This window comes from Hypoxylon fragiforme (assembly GCF_022984875.1).
Source record: "Hypoxylon fragiforme strain CBS 206.31 chromosome Unknown GGS25scaffold_7, whole genome shotgun sequence".
In the NCBI taxonomy this organism is placed as follows: domain Eukaryota; kingdom Fungi; phylum Ascomycota; class Sordariomycetes; order Xylariales; family Hypoxylaceae; genus Hypoxylon; species Hypoxylon fragiforme.
This window is the reverse complement of record NW_026054762.1, coordinates 2,852,520-2,869,266: the sequence shown is the minus strand read 5'-3', so window position 1 is coordinate 2,869,266 and position 16,747 is coordinate 2,852,520. Positions and strand designations below refer to the sequence as shown.

General features: G+C 49.1%; 9 protein-coding genes across 9 annotated transcripts; 5 read left to right on the top strand and 4 right to left on the bottom strand.

Annotated features, from left to right (window-relative positions):
- Window positions 1–18: 18 nt before the first annotated feature.
- GGS25DRAFT_515276 (glycoside hydrolase family 76 protein) lies at window positions 19–1,617 on the top strand (the record flags this gene model as incomplete). Its single annotated transcript, XM_049263066.1, has 4 exons — window positions 19–109; window positions 216–695; window positions 747–988; window positions 1,054–1,617. The coding sequence occupies 4 exons, from the start codon at window positions 19–21 to the stop codon at window positions 1,615–1,617; spliced, it is 1,377 nt and encodes a 458-aa protein (XP_049115094.1).
- Window positions 1,618–1,968: 351 nt separating this feature from the next.
- Window positions 1,969–4,365, bottom strand: GGS25DRAFT_389966 (uncharacterized protein). Its single transcript, XM_049258341.1, has one exon. It carries the CDS (start codon window positions 4,247–4,249, stop codon window positions 2,222–2,224), a length of 2,028 nt encoding a protein of 675 aa, XP_049115093.1. The 5' UTR covers window positions 4,250–4,365; the 3' UTR covers window positions 1,969–2,221.
- An 874-nt stretch (window positions 4,366–5,239) lies between these two features.
- On the top strand, window positions 5,240–5,828 carry GGS25DRAFT_501257 (uncharacterized protein; the record flags this gene model as incomplete). Its single annotated transcript, XM_049261906.1, has 1 exon — window positions 5,240–5,828. A coding segment is annotated over exon 1 (537 nt), but the record flags the coding sequence as incomplete, so codon positions are not given.
- A 259-nt stretch (window positions 5,829–6,087) lies between these two features.
- GGS25DRAFT_389969 (uncharacterized protein) lies at window positions 6,088–7,128 on the bottom strand. The gene has a single exon (XM_049258342.1). It carries the CDS (start codon window positions 6,983–6,985, stop codon window positions 6,179–6,181), a length of 807 nt encoding a protein of 268 aa, XP_049115091.1. The 5' UTR covers window positions 6,986–7,128; the 3' UTR covers window positions 6,088–6,178.
- Window positions 7,129–7,966: 838 nt separating this feature from the next.
- On the top strand, window positions 7,967–9,299 carry GGS25DRAFT_389972 (aldolase). Its single transcript, XM_049258343.1, has 2 exons — window positions 7,967–8,519; window positions 8,598–9,299. The coding sequence occupies exons 1-2, from the start codon at window positions 8,065–8,067 to the stop codon at window positions 9,127–9,129; spliced, it is 987 nt and encodes a 328-aa protein (XP_049115090.1). The 5' UTR covers window positions 7,967–8,064; the 3' UTR covers window positions 9,130–9,299.
- A 65-nt stretch (window positions 9,300–9,364) lies between these two features.
- GGS25DRAFT_389888 (uncharacterized protein) lies at window positions 9,365–10,837 on the top strand. The gene is made up of 3 exons (XM_049258339.1): window positions 9,365–9,865; window positions 10,009–10,256; window positions 10,345–10,837. The coding sequence occupies exons 1-3, from the start codon at window positions 9,504–9,506 to the stop codon at window positions 10,818–10,820; spliced, it is 1,086 nt and encodes a 361-aa protein (XP_049115089.1). The 5' UTR covers window positions 9,365–9,503; the 3' UTR covers window positions 10,821–10,837.
- Window positions 10,389–11,955, bottom strand: GGS25DRAFT_389894 (uncharacterized protein). The gene is made up of 2 exons (XM_049258340.1): window positions 11,604–11,955; window positions 10,389–11,421 (listed from the first exon to the last, which is right to left on the bottom strand). Exons 1-2 carry the CDS (start codon window positions 11,807–11,809, stop codon window positions 10,854–10,856), a joined length of 774 nt encoding a protein of 257 aa, XP_049115088.1. The 5' UTR covers window positions 11,810–11,955; the 3' UTR covers window positions 10,389–10,853.
- Window positions 11,956–11,969: 14 nt separating this feature from the next.
- On the bottom strand, window positions 11,970–13,535 carry GGS25DRAFT_501242 (FolC bifunctional protein). Its single transcript, XM_049261905.1, has one exon. The coding sequence runs from the start codon at window positions 13,330–13,332 to the stop codon at window positions 12,121–12,123; it is 1,212 nt and encodes a 403-aa protein (XP_049115087.1). The 5' UTR covers window positions 13,333–13,535; the 3' UTR covers window positions 11,970–12,120.
- A 298-nt stretch (window positions 13,536–13,833) lies between these two features.
- Window positions 13,834–16,371, top strand: GGS25DRAFT_501238 (uncharacterized protein). Its single transcript, XM_049261904.1, has 3 exons — window positions 13,834–14,461; window positions 14,662–15,187; window positions 15,245–16,371. Exons 1-3 carry the CDS (start codon window positions 14,451–14,453, stop codon window positions 15,863–15,865), a joined length of 1,158 nt encoding a protein of 385 aa, XP_049115086.1. The 5' UTR covers window positions 13,834–14,450; the 3' UTR covers window positions 15,866–16,371.
- The last annotated feature ends 376 nt before the right edge of the window (window positions 16,372–16,747 follow it).

Here is a 16,747-nt window from a genome sequence, read left to right as displayed (position 1 = left end):
TCTCCACCCACCAACATCATGGCATCGTCCCTTTTGCGAATCCTCCCGATCGCACTCTTATTCACGGGAGATCTAATTTCGGCTCAGTCTATGAGTATTGACTCAGATGGTATGTCTCTTCATTGATGATTTCCAAACCTATTTGTTGTGGCCACTTGTTGTATTGCAAATTCGGGCATAACAACATCAATCGGACTAATGTTGACTCGCAACAGACAACGTCATTTCTACAGCAAAAACCCTCGCTGCCAATGCGTTAACCTATTACCATGGAACTGAACCAGGACAGACACCTGGTATTCTACCTGGCCCACCTCCCGCGGGCGATTATTACTGGTGGGAAGGTGGTGCGCTTTGGGGCACAATGATAGATTATTGGCATTATACTGGCGATACTACCTACAATGACATCGTTACCCAAGCCATGCTTTTCCAGACTGGCCCTAATAGAGATTACATGCCTCCCAATGTTACCGCTTCATTAGGTAACGATGACCAAGGATTCTGGGGCATGTCTGCGATGTTGGCTGCCGAAGTCAACTTCCCCAACCCCCCCTCCGATCAACCTCAATGGCTAGCCTTAGCCCAAGCAGTTTTCCACACACAGGCTGATCCAAACCGTCATGATGATACATGCGGCGGTGGTTTGCGATGGCAAATTCCCTTCGCCAACAATGGATATGACTACAAGAACAGTGAGTTGGTCGTCGCATCTTTGTAACAGGAACAATACTAATGTAGAATAGGCATTGCCAACGGCTGTTTCTTCAATCTCGGTGCTCGATTAGCGCGTTATCTGCATAATCAGACATATGCTGACTGGGCTGAAAAGACTTGGGACTGGGTTACCAGCATCGGACTCATGGATGGAGACTACCGAATCTATGATGGTGCTCACGTCGAAACAAACTGCACTGATATCAATAGGGCACAGTTCTCTTACAACAATGCCGTTTATCTCTTGGGTGCAGCTTACATGTATAACTATGTAAGGTTTACCCTATCTCCCTTTCCACAATGCTTCTTATTTGACTAACACAACTACTTTTCCAGACTGACGGTGACCAAAAATGGGAACAACGAATCAACGGTCTCGTTGACGCAACGATTCGGGACTTCTTCCACAATAATGTAGCCTTTGAAATTTCCTGCGAAGAGCACATGACTTGCACGACAGATATGTTAAGTTTCAAGGGTTATTTACATCGATGGATGACCACCATGACCCAAATTGCTCCCTTCACGGCCGCAAAAGTTCTACCTGTCCTAAAGCAATCCGCTCAAGCCGCAGTATCCCAATGTACTGGCGGAACTGACGGGAAAACTTGCGGATTTGAGTGGACTAGCGGTAAATTCGATGGCAGCATGGGTGCTGGGCAGACGATGAATGTATTAGGCGCCGTCTCATCCCTCTTAGTCGACAAGGCGCAACCACCGGTGACGCAGGAAAGCGGAGGTACCAGCCAAGGTGACCCGAACGCTGGCCAGGACAGTGACTCGTTCATGAATACCCCTGCGCCAATAACCACGGGTGACCGCGCAGGTGCTGGTATTCTGACTGCGTTGGTGCTTGCCTCTTGCGTTGGAACTTTTGCCTGGATGAGCATTGGGGACTGAATTTCTACCCCATAATATGGAAATGATGAGGTACCAATGGAACTCACCTTAATGTCATTGTGTATAACTGTTGATGAGGAGACTATTATGACGCACATCGGATCTTAATATAGCAGGGCACTTGCGGCGGCGTCTAGGATGGAAGGATAGAGATGACGATTGATAGGACATGAAGGGTTGGGCATCAGTCTTGAGATATTCGTCTCCCTTATTGTGAGTATAGGGCACAATGCACTTTTGCAACTTGAGGTAATCCACGGCGTTACACATGATACTTGACATCGGTTGTTTTCGGATGAGTGCTAAAGCTGCGTTTTGGGGACTGGCTTAGGCTATTGTGGTAATGGACAGTACTTAATACTAGTAGTAGTTTGGTGAAAAGAAAAAACGGTTAATGAATAAACTGCACTCGAAAATGGTACTCCCTAACCTTGGAACCCACCAAAACTGGTGGCAGGTACTCCAGATGGAAAGTGTCACGTGTGACGCATTGTAGCAGGTATTTGAGACTTTTAGTGGTGGGCTCTCTGCATCTCTGCAACTCTTCTCCATTCCATGTTCCTTTTAATACATCCTTTTCAACCTTTCTCTTTCCACCAAGGAGCTACTCAACCCCGAACGGCCTATGAGGATTAGGGTCTACAATAGCCGAAATAATGCATCCTAAGATTGGTATTTCGTCACCGCCCGATCCTGGCTTTCTAGTGGTACCTTTCAGAACAATCGCGTCTTTACCCAAAACTGCCGTCAGGCAAACACCACTTCTACAAAGGTCGTGAAACTTTGTGATGGGCTTTAGAGCACGCTGTAAAGTGTGCTTGGTGTATAGTCGACCTTTCGTCAAGTTACGATCGAGATCAACATTTTCCAATAGCAAACGGCTTACTCTTCTTTCAATTGAGGCTCGGCCAGGCAAAAGTGATAGAAGCTGCCTTTTGCTATCACGACCATGTTCCACCTCTATGATGAAAGAATAGCATAGGGTGTGGCTACCCCATGAAAGCCCAAGAATGTTACAGCCCTCACTCATGTTCCGAAGTTGTCTCTGAGAGACCCTATCAGTACAATCACCAGAGGTAAGCAACATGAGATGAGTCATTATCTCCAACTGATGAAGGCATCTCTCTCGACCTGAGATGCTCTCGAACAGCGGTGATTGTAGCCTCCCTACGAGAACGTCTTCGTGAATCCTGAGATGCGTGGGATCGAAGTGCACCTGTACAAGGGCAATCACAGATGCCGTGAAGCCAACAATGATGCTGCTAACATAGCTGCATAAACATCCCCCAGGAATCTGATTCGGACCTGCATTGGTATATATCCGGTCGAGAGGCCAAAGATCGCCATCCATCCAAGGCTCATCTTTATGCATTCCGCAAATTGATTTCAACTCGACGCACATTCCTTTCAACCTGAATGGCGAATTGGCGGCAGAAAGACAACTACTCTGGAGAGCTTTCAAGGGATTGAAATTTCTCCACCATAACGGACTCTTGGAGGAGAGTATGGAAGTATCAAGTCTGAACGCCTTGAGGGTCTTCTCGAGTTCTTTAATGGAGCGAGATTCCCTAATCATGGAGGTCTCGTGAGAAATGATGAAATGGGTGGAAAGGGGGCAGCAATTAAAAATGCCAAGAGAGAGCGAGGCTATCGCCCGTCCAATCGCCGCCTGCAGCTCAGGAGTGAGTCTAGGCTCGCGGGACATCAACGAGCTAAATGCATCCTCTATGAAGTGATCAACTGATATCGAGGGGCATGCACCTGCACTGGAGAGCTTGAAAAGCAAGCTACGCCCCGAGACTGACTGGGCAGCAGAATACTTTTGGGCATCTTGCTCGCCCAGCTCGAAGAACGCTGCGCCATTGTTCCCCCCACACCCCCAGATTGCCACGCCATCAAGACGTAGGTCAACGGACATCCCAAGAAAATCGCTTGCAAACGCGGCAAACCAAGCCCCCCTCATCTGAGTCGTCACGCAGACACTCTCGTGATTCTTCGCAGCGAACATCAGCTGCTGGACAGCGGTAGCGACTTCTACTGCATCGCCACATTTCGTAAGACGGGTGTAGACTTCTTCCCTATTGGGACCCTCCATCCCATTGATCGCCCGCACCGCAGTGGTCGTAACCTCGGACAATACATCTACGAATCCAAGGTCCCTCACGGTAGGGGCCAGGTGCCCGACCACCCGCACCACGGCGTCTTTGGGCAGCGTCATGGCCTTGTACCCGTGGAGCCAGAGGAGCTCGGATAGGCACTTGGCCGCGTCTGAATACGTGCAGCCAGTCGCGAGGGCGCCGATGAGCAAAAGTGCGTTGACGCCGGCTTGAGTGTGCGAGAGCTCAACCGCCAGCCGGGCGTGACCCCACCCGATACTCAGGTTGGAGACCATCTCGGACTGGAGCTGCTGGGCAGACTCTGTCTTGGAGATGAGGTGCGGGCGCACTGTGCTTGCGAGGGTGCTCTCGACGGCGAAGTGGTTGCCGAGCACGCTAATGGCAAGGATGGTGTGGAAATCGATGTCGGCGTCGCTCAGAGCTCGGAGCGTGGTGGTGGATGTGAGGTGCGGGAGCAGGGCGGTCTCGGTGACTTCTGCTCCGAAGTTGAAGATGCTATTGCCTTTAGACGACATGTTGGATTACAGATCAAACAGAGCAAAGTAACAAGACAGAAAGAAGTATCTGGAAGAATAGGAATATCCAGCAGGTTCCTTAAAGACTGGCAAGAGCCAGAGCTTCGGCTTTATAGAAGAGCCCGATCATGTCATCGCTGTTCAGAGTACATCTTCAACAACCGATTTATGAGTGTCACAATATTCCTTTTGTCAAGCACACGCTCCCACAGCCAACATTTCCTAAAGATTCTATACTATCCTCCAATCGGCGCATAGCCTTAGGCCCGGTGAATAAAAAGCATTTCTATAAACTTGGGCGATCACACTACCAAGCCATTGAAGAACATCTTCACAAAGTAGTGAAAACGATAACACAAGATAGTTACGTACTAGCCTTGCATCAGTATCAGGCAGCTGTTGACAATCGGCGATGTGATGTGATATGATGCTATTGAAGTGGTTTTCACCTTTGCTTATACATATCAGTGATAATAAAAGGTATACCTCCATATAAAAAGGAATGTTAACACTACGAAGTGGTTGTTCCCCTATTCAGCCCCTGAAGCAAGCCTCAGCCAATCCCTTCCAGCAGTGTGGCCCCACCCCACCCGCATGTTTTCATGGATGCTCTGGACTTTTTACTAGCCTCAATTTTCACACGACTTGTCAACTATCACATATATGATACATATCTCAGCTGCATATATCGCTGGTAGATAGATAGGAGTATACTAAGCTAAATTTATTGACCGCGGCCATTCTATCATAATACTAGGTACTATCATATTACCTAGGTACTCTAATCACACCTTACCTATCGCCTTCCCCCCACTTTCACAGCTCGGCTATAGCTTAGCACAAGCAAGTAGGCTTACCTACCTACCTAGCCTACCTACCTAAAAGTAGCCTGGGCCAGAAGGCATCGACTTACATACCTAACATATAATAACACAATACTCCAAACGCCAACTATAAACGCCAGGCCAAGCCAACGAAGGAAAAAAAGCCAAAAAAAAAAAAAAAAAAAAAAGCAAAACCACCCAAAATGCCCATATTCACCAACCCCACCCTCTTCCCCACCTTCCACGAACTCCCCACCACCACCTCCCCCCAATCCCCATCCCCAACACCAACCCACTTCCTCCTCGCACAAATCAAGCAAGACATGACCATCACCAAGCCCACCGTCATCGCCACCGACCGCTCCGCCACCGACTTCGCCATCACCTTCGCCGACGGCGACCACCGCGGCCTGCCCCCCTCCTCCTCCTCGCCACGCCTCAAAAAGGGACACACCCTCGTCATCCCCGACGCGGTGCGCGTCGACCGCGGGCGCGAGGGGAAGAAGGACGTAGTGAGGGTGGCCGAGGGGAAGGCGGCGGGGGTGAGGGTTTTGCCCGGGGGTTTGGAGAGGGTGGTTGAGTTGGGGGCTGTGCTTGCTGCTGCTGCTGCGGAGGAGAAGGGGAAGGGGAGGTGTGCGGCGTGTGGGAAGGGGGGTGAGGAGGAGGAGGAGGGGGAGGGAGAAGGGGGAAAGGGGGCGCTGTTGCGGTGTACGGGGTGTGGCGCGGCGGCGTACTGTGGCAAGGAGTGCCAGGTGCGTGGGTGGACGGAGCTGGGGCATAAGGCGAATTGTAAGGTTATTAAGGCGATTAGGGAGATATGGCCTTGATTCTGCCAAAGTTGGTGTAGGTTGGGTGGTGGGAGTTAACATGGGCGGGTAGGTACCTAACCTAGGTAGACGTACCTCTACGAATGATGGGAGCATACCTACCTAACGTTAGGTACTTAGGTGATGAGATTTGATGGCGAGGCATGGATTATGGCGATAAAATTATTTTGTTTATCAACCTTGGAACAATCTACCTAGCTACATATTTAGAAGACAGGGACCTTAGAGTATATATCAAGCGTCGATACTGCGTACCCACAAACAATCACAGCTAACCTCTAAGAAAAGAACTGCGCGCCCGGCTGCCTATACATGATATCCGTCCTCATCGTGTACTTGATCCCCTCCCTCACATCATCCCCCGAATGATACAGCCTCCTGTGCTGAAAGATGAGCACCCTTCCCGCTTTCGGATCGACATCCATCTTGCGCTGCTGATTTGACGACAAGAAGGACGTCGCGCCCCCGACCAGCTGCGCCTCGTCGCCGACCTCCTGCTTGGAGTCGTTCAGGTACAGGTGGAGCGTGTAGTGGCTCATGTAAGCGTGCCCGTCGTCGCTGACCTCCGAGTACGCCGAGTCGCAGTGGGGCCTGAAGAACTCGCCGGGCCCGTACTTGAGGAAGCGCATGCGCTCATTCACGCGGTTGAACTCCCAGCCGCCCGGTGCCTGGAGCAGCGTCTCCGAAATCTGCGGCACCTGCACGAGCCGCGCCCACAGGCGCTTCATGATCTCCTGCTGGTCCCAGATGATGCGGTCGCTGTTGCGGTAGTCAGGCACCTCGACCTCGTAGCCGCCGCCCGCGTTGACGAGGGCGCGCGCCCACGGGGACCCCGTCACCTTGTTGCGGTTACCGTCTGACACGCTGGCCTCGGCGAGCTCGAGGAGCTGGGCGCACTCGGAGGGGCTGAGCACGTGGTCCAGCACCACGGCGTAACAGCCGGCGAACTCCTTGAGCACGGAGTTGCGGAAGTCGATTTGCTTGAAGGTGATGGGCTCCGCATCAGGCGGGTCCGTTTTGAGAAAGTCGTCCGGAATGGCCACGTCCTTGAACGAGTAGGACATCTTGATAGGCATTCCTGTCATGGTGTAGTTGTGTTGTTGAAACGTTAGTGTAAAAGGGATATTAAATACTATAAGTAGGTGGAACGAATTGTCGATTGTTTGGTTAGTTCAAGACGTAGCGGCAATAGGACAGATCTTGTAAAATTTGGCCAGAATAAATTTCAAGCTGAGAAACCTACCTAGGTAGGCAGCTATTTATTTTATAGTGAAAATACTATGGACAGGTTTACAGTGAAATTGAGGTTCCTCATAACAAGGCGCAGCTAATGCGATACGTGTAAGTGAAAATAACTTGCAAATCGATGGATGCTTCGACACATCACAAAAAGGGGTAACAGGGGTGGAATGGGCGTGTCTTATTGGGTCATCCAAGGAAGAGAAGATGAGAAACTCGGCGTGGGGACTATTGGGATATCAACAGGTAGACAGCGTTTGCTGTTTATAGTTATAAACCTTCTAGAAAATGGTTATTGGACATTTTTCTTGGTTAGAAATCAACGTTTAGGTTCAAGTAGATGCTGGTGTGGTGGTTTTCGGTACAAGTGAAGGATTCAGGAATTTCAGGTGAGTAATGCCCCCATAACCAATCAGCAGGCGAGCCAAGAACTCGGTCTGGCTGCCTAAAAAAAGGCATGACTGTTGACTGTTAGTTAAGTCCTAGATGAGGATCTAATTGTCACTTGACACCTGGAGATCAACATTCCAACACGAGCACTGGCTAAGACGGCATTATATGTTCGGGGCCGGTCACAATGGGGCTCAATTAATTCCACCCATGGGCATATTCGACTGGGGATATTCGATATGGAATCGCCCTTCGCTCGCCCGAGATCCCGACCGCTCCGCAATTTACCGAATTACCGGAAGCATCATCGCAGCACTATGTAGTAATAACCCCGCGTGAAGCGTCCGATCTGTACTACTAAAGAGAATCGGTACTAGGTAATGTCTGTTCCGATAATTGGTATAAGAAGGGGAGGAAAGAAAAGGTAACACAAAGGAAACTACATTAAGGACTTTATATCAACAAAAAATTGTTACAAATTAAAGAACAAAATTGACGAGCTTTCTTGAGGGGGAAAATACGTACAGAATCAACCATGGCAACCGCTCCACCAGCCCCTGGCATATACGTGCCGGTCCCGACCTTCTTCGTAGGCAGAAAAGCGGCGAATTACAATCCCGTTGCAGCACCTGTAGATATTGATACTCAGGTCGCGCACTCGTTATATCTAGCAAAGGCAGGCATCAAAGGGCTGGTTATTCTGGGTAGCACAGGCGAGGCTATTCACTTGACGAACAAGGAGCGATCCGAGGTCCTCTCAGGAGTTAGACAGGCGCTAGAGAAGGCAGGCTTCAAGGATTATCCCATCATTGCCGGCACCGCGACGCAGAACATCGAGGAGACAGTTGAGCAGCTCAAAGGTGCAAAGGAAGCCGGCGCACAATATGGCTTATGTCTAGTCCCTGGATACTTCGCCGGAGCCAGCACACAGGAAGGCATCATTCGGTGGTACTCGGCTGTAGCTGATCTAAGCCCTATACCAATTATGATGTAAGTCAATCCTCAGCACAAGGACTTACCGGACAATTTGACAATGTAACTAACCGCGGAATTTTCGGTCGTGCGTAGATACCACTACCCAGGCGTCTCAAACAACGTGAAGGTTGTGCCATCGACGTTCGTCACCTTGGCTAAGCACCCCAACATAGTAGGATGCAAGCTCTCACACGGCGACGTCTCATATCATACGCAGATTGCATCCAATCCGGCGATTGACCATTCAGCATTCGCCACCTTCTCCGGTCTAGGTCAGCAGTTGCTACCGGTTGTGAGTGTGGGGGTTGTAGGTGCTATTGACGGGTGTGCGGGTTTCTTCCCTCGCACCGTAGTACGCCTATTCGAGCTGTCCCTCAAGAACCAGCCTACGGACGAAGAGGTAGCTAGGCGCCGGCTATTACAATTCAAGGTCAGCTCTATGGAAGAGTTGATCGTGCAGACTGGAACTGTGGGTATCAAAGAAGCTGTTAGTAGGTTACGAAACCTGGGCGACCGAGATGGTACTAGGTTGCCGCTACATGGTGGACTACCGGGCGGTGATGCTGAGTGGGCCAAGTGGAAGGAGATAATCGATGCGATGGAGGCTGAAGAGAACAGCTCCTGAGCTTGGACTGATCCTGGATGATTGATGATATTCTAGGAATCTATGAAATTGTCCTGTATATAGGGCGAGGATGAATATGGATAGACTACCAAGTTGTATAGTTAGTAGGATGTTCATAGTAGAACTTGAATCAACATTCAATGATTACATAACTTCAAGTTTCACTGCTTGCTCTGTACTACATACAGCCTGCTAACGTTAAGCCCCGCTGTGGATACTCCGAGTAAATGAAAATCGGACTTTCCACAGCCGAGGCTTACTAAGCCAAAGCCGGTCAAGATGCGATGACCTAATACGTCTCTACTACCTACATTATCTATACAATACCTACTAAGCTACCGGTCTTTACAAAACTGAACTTAAACAACGACACGATGGCAGCGACGCTAAACCCACTAGCGCAGCACGGGAGCTCCAGCCCCAGCCCGCGCGTCTCGCGCGAGACCCTCGTGATCGCCGGCCTCAAAGTCGACGTCTACGGGCTCGCGGAGCTGGCGCACACCAATTCCGCGTGCAAGGTCTCGTGCCTGTGGCTGCACCACCCGCGGCTGTGCGCCAAGGAGGACATGGCGGACATCGCGAACCAGGCGCTCGCTGCGTACTACCAGGCTGCCTCGAGTGGTGGGGGGGATGCGCGGCGAGGGTTGATCGCGGTCGCGTTCGATCAGCGGAATCATGGGTCGAGGCTCGTGGAGCCGCTGGCGAACGAGGCGTGGAGGAGTGGGAATAAGACGCAGTATGCTCGATCCTTTTCTCTCTCTCTCTCTTTTTTTTTTTTTTTTTGGCTGGTTTGAAATAGGAGAGGGGATAGTTATTTGACGTTGAGGAATGTCTGCGTTCAATAAGTATAGGTAAATTGCTAATTCTCGAGGCCAATAGCGCGCAGGATATGCTAGGGACTGTCACGGGTATGGTTGTGGATACGACACACCTGCTCGACGCGATAGAAGGCTATCTGTTTGGCGCTGGAGACGGTCCTGGCATCATGCCTGACGGCAATCCCAGGCACATCGACCACAATCTAGTGCTTGGTGTTAGTCTCGGTGGGCATAGTGCTTGGCAGCTCATGTTTGCGGAGCCGAGAGTCACGGCTGGTGTTATGGTGATCGGGTGTACTGATTATATGGGTGAGTCTCAAACCTCTTGATGTCGTAAGGAGATAAGAGCAACCCATCAGGAGGAAAATATCATGGGCGTGGTGCTGACAGTCTTTAGGTTTATTGAAGGACCGCGCGCGTTTATCGAGGCTTCAGACTTACTCAACCCAAGATAACGGCGCATCGTTCTTGGGAAGCAAGGACTTCCCGAACGCATTAGTCGCCACGTGCAAAAAATATGACCCAAAAGGCTTATTATTTGGTACTAACCCGATAGTCTCGCCCATCTCAGCTGCAGAACAGGAAAGGCTACGGCCCTTACTTGACAGTAAGATCTCGGGGAAGAGATTCCAGGTCCTTTCTGGTGGAAAGGATAAGCTTGTTCCCTATGTCGCTAGTGCGCCGTTTCTCGGATTCTTCAAGGACGCCGCCAGCACGTGGTATAAGGATGGTGGCATCTACGTGGAAGACAATGTTTACCCTGGTGCTGGGCATGTGTTCAATACTGAAATGAGGGATGATGCTGTGAAGTTTATCCTCTCTAGTATAGCTCTAGCCGACGGCGAGAAGAACGCCGCATCTTCTAAGATCTGATTCTAAATATTGTCTTCAATTCAACATGGTGGCTTATAAGTTATGACATCGGGACCATGGTTGAGGATGTCCATCAAGAAGATATGCCTCCCCTGTTTCGTGGAATCCCAACCGTACACCACTGCGACTTAAACGCCCCTCGTCCCAAAAGATAGTCTGGCTTATCCCCCACGGGTTTCTCTTCCTCCTCTTCTCAGCCAGAAGCTCACCTCTGCCATGGGGATCCTCTTCCCACTGTGCAATCGCTTCCGTAATACCTTTGATGACAGCCTCGTTGGTCCCGTCGATCATTCCCGGGGGGTCTATACCGACGAAATCGACCCGATCTAACGGAAACCCGATAGCGGCACAATGGCAATCGACCAGCCGCTCACGCTTGAAGGCGTGGCTGACTATGGTGATCTTCCTCGGCCAACCTTCAAAGACATCCCAGAAGTCGAGGACCGAAAATAGAACATTGTAATAAGAGTCCAGCGCCTTGAGCTCGACGTGAATTCGCCCCGCGGCAGTGGCGGGCACGATTCCAAACCAGTCGTTGTCTCTGGCTAACTTAGCATAGCTCTGTGATTCTGTTATTCGGGTTTCGGGTCTTGTGGGGCCACTAGAGCTGGAGTCAGTATTGTCTTTTGATTGATGTATGCATGCAAAGCTCAAGGAGCCTGGAACTAGTAATCAACGTGGGACATGACTAGTTGTACCTATGCCTAAGCTATTCCGTGAACTCGTAGTCGGTCGTAGTAGTAGTAACCTGTTCATAGGCGATCGTTACAATGTAGCACTCACCCAGAAAAGAACAACTCCGCTCTATCATCTTCTGCCATCACGCGAAGTCCGGCTTTAATGTGCTCGATAAAAGTTGGTGTCTCGCCCTTTTGGAAATTGGCAATGAGCCACTCATTCTCATCGTGACCCCGCGCTGGACCACCAACCCAGACGCCGTGGCAGCATACGATTACCAAGTGTTCGGGCTTCGGTGTTTTTGAGGACATCGCGAGTTTTTGAATAGTAGTGTACTAGGTACTTGGATGTCGAAGATCAACTGTAGGTACAACTGTATATGCTACTGTAAACCTTGAAATGATAGTAGCACACCTTGCAACTTGCAAGATGCAAACCTAGCATGCAACTAACGGGTAGTAATTACTTCTTTGGTTATCGCATTTACCCACTGTACATGAATATTATACCCGATTATACCCCGATTAAAGCATGTCCAACATTTCATGTGCGTGAAGGGACAACTAGGTGTAACCTGAAGGGATGTTTCTAGTATCTATTATCATAGATGCTGCATTTGCCTTTATTTGAGTAGTTTGAAGATGTCAGATACTAGATAAAGACTTCCTGCAATAACAAGAGGTCCTTCATTAGCAAGCTTACTCGCCCAACTAAGCGCTGACCTCACGTCCGTAGACGCGTCGAATTCTGATGAGAGGGCAATTTCACAGTTTCTGATAGTGTCAAGTATGGCCCCTGACTTGTTTGGATTGACCCACGGCATCTGGTCGACCGGACCGAACTCGACTGTTGCTACTGAATCGCCATCATGTAGCAGCAACTTCAGCATCTCTGATATGTCCTTTCCCAGAGTGGCAGCAATGACCCAAGTGATAGGTTTACTTGAGGATCGCAGATGCTTTTTAACAAAGGCTGAGAGCACTTCTGCAGACTGAGGATTGTGAGCTCCGTCCAGTAGAATATTGTCTTTCCTACCCGTAATTTTTTCAATGCTTAGCCATTGCAATCTTCCAGGCCATACCATATTTTGCACGGCGGAAGCCAGAATATTAATGGAACTAGCTTGTTGAGGATAGGCAAGCTGGAAAGCGTCATATGTGCATGCAAGATTCTGACACTCATGTGGTTCAAGATTGTCTCGCAGCTTCTCTACAAGTGTATTTGTTTCGTAATTTGTGAAGTGAATGTCGTTGCCCGTTTCCTCAGCATGCCTCTGCATAACATCCAATACAGATTTCGGGTTGCTGCTGTCCACAACACAAGGCACCCCCTTCCGCATGATGCCGGCTTTCTGAACAGCGATTTCCTCAATGGTATTGCCCAGAAACGATTGATGATCCAGACCAATCTTGCTAATGACTGTAACGCACTTACGTTTCAGCGCATTCGTTGCGTCGAGGGCTCCTCCTAGCCCGACCTCGATTATACCAACCTCGATTTCCTCCGATTGAAATATCTCAAAAGCTGTGGCTGTGAGCAGCTCAAACTCGCTGGCACCAAGACTTTGTTCCTCGTTCCTCTTCTTAACCAAGCCTTGAAAATGGCGGAACTTGTTTTCGGACACAATACTATCATTGATGAAGATGCAATCTCGGGGTTCAATAAGATGAGGAGAGGTGAATCTGCCACATGATATCTTATTGGCACGGAGCATAGTAGTCAAATAGGCACATATTGAGCCCTTGCCATTTGTTCCAGCAACATGGATAGCATTCCATGTCTGTGGTGTCTGCTTGAGTAGAGCAGTAATGCGTGCTAACCCTAGATTCACCATATTGTTAGATTTTCAGGTGCCATAGGTATTTGGCCCCTTAGATTGATTATAGTATGATTATAGTATAATAAAAATCATATGGGAATGGGGTTATGAGTCATATGGTATAGTAAATCAGTATCATGTGGACGATGAGAGATATAAGGTGAAGAGATCAAGTTATAAAATATGATTTATGGATTTAACTATGGATTTTATGTGTGTAAGTTTAAGTTCAAATCTTCAATGCTGTATCACAATGAGTGACTGTCAGCCTATACATTGATACTTATTGAAAAGTGGCTAAGCCCGTTTAGGATGATTTGAAAAGTGCCCAGCGACTATGCCTATTTAGGACAATTTTAAAAATAAATTCGGGCGTGATGTTAGTATGTACCTAAGTATTTAGTCCCGCAAAGATTAGATCTTCTGCATGAACTAGCGCACAGGCCACATATAATCAACGCGTAGTTACCTTTTCTGTCGCAGTCCCGTCTCTTTTTTCACCATTACTTGAACAAACATTGAACCAGATCAAACCGACATCAGCCTCCAACCTGGTCATTTTTTTTTCCCTTTCCCCATCCATCCATTTTCCTTAATCATCATCCCTACCTACCCTAGGTACCCTTCTGACCTACCTGCTAGTGTCATCGTTGTTTTCTTTCTACATAACAAAGACCACACACACACACACAACATTGAAGGCACTGGAATCCAATCTTGCGCGACCATTAACTACTACCTACGCTTTTTAAGCACCTACGCTTTTTAAGCATTGTGCATCGTCGCGCACCATTCATATTCTATTCATTCCACGTCGCCTAAGCTTCTTTTTATTATTTCCCATTTCTTTTATTGCATCTTTGCATTTCTTTAATTTCCCAACTACATTCTTTTTCTTTTCTTATACCTATTGCTACCCAGGATACCTACCTACATTAGGTATTGTACCTACCAGGTCCCATCCACGTTACGTATTGGGCTTGTCGATAACGCGACGGACCTTCGCCCGTCCCGCCGTCTTCTCATCCGTCTCATACCCGTGACGTTCCCTCATCCCTCATTTTTATCATCAAATTGCCCTCCGTTTTCTATTGCTCTATCGGCGCGGCTACGCGCATCAGACCAATTCCAAAATGGGTCGCCCGTAAGTTCATCCCTGTGACGCGTTTGCACTGCACCTTTTATTGCACTTTTGATCATGATCATACTTTGTCGCAATTGGTGCTTACGAAGTTGCCATGATTGATGTTGATCATTTTCATTTGCTTTACTTCCATTTGACCATTCATCCCACTGTTATATTTATAAATACGGTTCACTAATATTCTCGTTTCGCATCACCAGGTTGTGGAAAGAACCCGTTGAATCGGATGTTCGTTCGAAATCGCCCACCAAATCGACGGCGAATCCCGCAACAGCCCGATCCCCGATTCGTCGTCCACCGTCGCCGCGCTCGTCTACTGCCTCTGGCCGACGCCGTCAGATCCGTGAAATTCGCGAGCAGCGCCTGCGCATGCTTACATCGTCACGCGATTCTGGTTCCAACTCTTCTAGCTTGCCGTTTCCTAGATTTACTCCTAGATCTATTGACCGCACAGAAGCTGTTGCACCTCCTACTCTGACCCCAGAACCCGAAGTTCAAGCCTTCTGGGCTAGTCTTGGCATTGCTGGTTGGCAAGATTCAACAGATCGAGTTCTGACACCCGAGGAACAAGAAGCCCGAGAGCAAGTTGCGCGTAATGAATATATCGGATCCAATCGTCTTCTTCGACACCTCCTCGAGTCTGACCGCCAAGGTGATGATTCACGTATTGATGTTGTTCGGAATCGAGGTAGACGTCAGGGAGATGTTCGACGGCGCGCATCACAGGTAAATCTCATGCCGCCATCTTTGCCGCGTCATCGCTCTAATCCGAACGTTCATCAGGATATATATGATGCGCTTACGGAATATCGTCGTCATTTTGACGCTGCCCGTCGCCGCCCAGTGTTCCGCTTAGAGAGAGAAACACCAATACAACCAGGCCCAGCTGACCACGATGGATTAGATGGATTGGGTGACCGTGATCGTAGCCTGAGCCCTGATGCAGTTGGAATATGGGATACGTTGCAAACGACCGTTACGCCTGATCACCAGCCACCTAGCCTCGGCTCCTCTTTTGCATCAACTAGTGCTTCCGCCACAGCATCACGGAACGCCGTACCCCGTTCTTCAAGCACCCCAATCACGACCCCAGGCAACGAAACAGAGCCCCCTTGCGACCCGGATGATGAAGCGGATGGTCCTGCCCAAGGTAGTGACGATGGCCAAGTTCATCGTGAGGGGAGCTCGATACGACCTGCAGTCATAATTGAACGGCCCTTGGTAGATGTGATGGCCCAAGAAGATGTTGCCGCTGGCAGGGTGCCCGAAGACCCTGAGTGGCTAACTGGTATGCATCGAATTGTCAGCCGTCTTGCTTCTCGAGAAGATATTCCTGACGAATGGTGGGCAGAGGCCGGCCTTTACCGCACTCTCAACCAGGGTTACCCGTGGGATTCACCGTGAGAGAACAACAGATTCAATTTCAAGTGCAGTGGTGGACTGTCTCGGTTGCGTTACGGAAAGGAAAAGGAGTTTTATGGTATTCGTTTCTCGGGCTCGGAATCGGATTTTATGGAAAATTGGGGAGTGAGTCGCGGACACGAAAGCGATCGGCGATGCCTTCCAGGCAAGGGGCGTTTTCGGTTGCATCCACTTGTACATTATCGAACTCTTCTGCGTGGCTTATGGTCTCTACTGAGCCTATGAAGAAGCCTAGACCAGAAGACTGGAGAGGCTGAACATGTTCAAGCCAACCTAGGGTACATGCCCAGGGTACCTACATAGGTAGTGAGGGGCGCAGACCACTCCATAGTGGTTTTGGTTTTGGACCTTTCGCAACTGAATTGACCTATAGTTGCACGTTTAATCCGTGATTTTCAATGAAGTTTTTCGTTCTTCAAGTGTGATGTATTTTGGAACCTTTACAACTGCTGTACATGTAGTATTTGAACGTTGGAGCTGCTACCTAGTACTGTTTGTATGTGATAACACATGGATATTATACCTACATATGTACCTGGATATGTAGGCACTAATGATGTATATGATACATCGTCAAGTGAACTGTGAGACACCTATGATAGTAGACTTATCAGTAGTAGCAAGTACATCACGATACATTCAACGTTCATGGATGTAGTTCTAGGCTGGCTGCAGCAAACTAGCGACTTCCTAGGATGTTACCAAATCGGTGTTGGGCCAGTAAAATAGCGTGCCGAGGGGTGCGGGCGTGCCTGAATAGTCCCTAGCCCGGCACGGGCAACAATCAAATTATGCAGGTCTAGTAGTATCAAGGGTAGTATCAATACGTGGGTCTCTGCTGGGGTACAGGGGCCCAATTAAGCT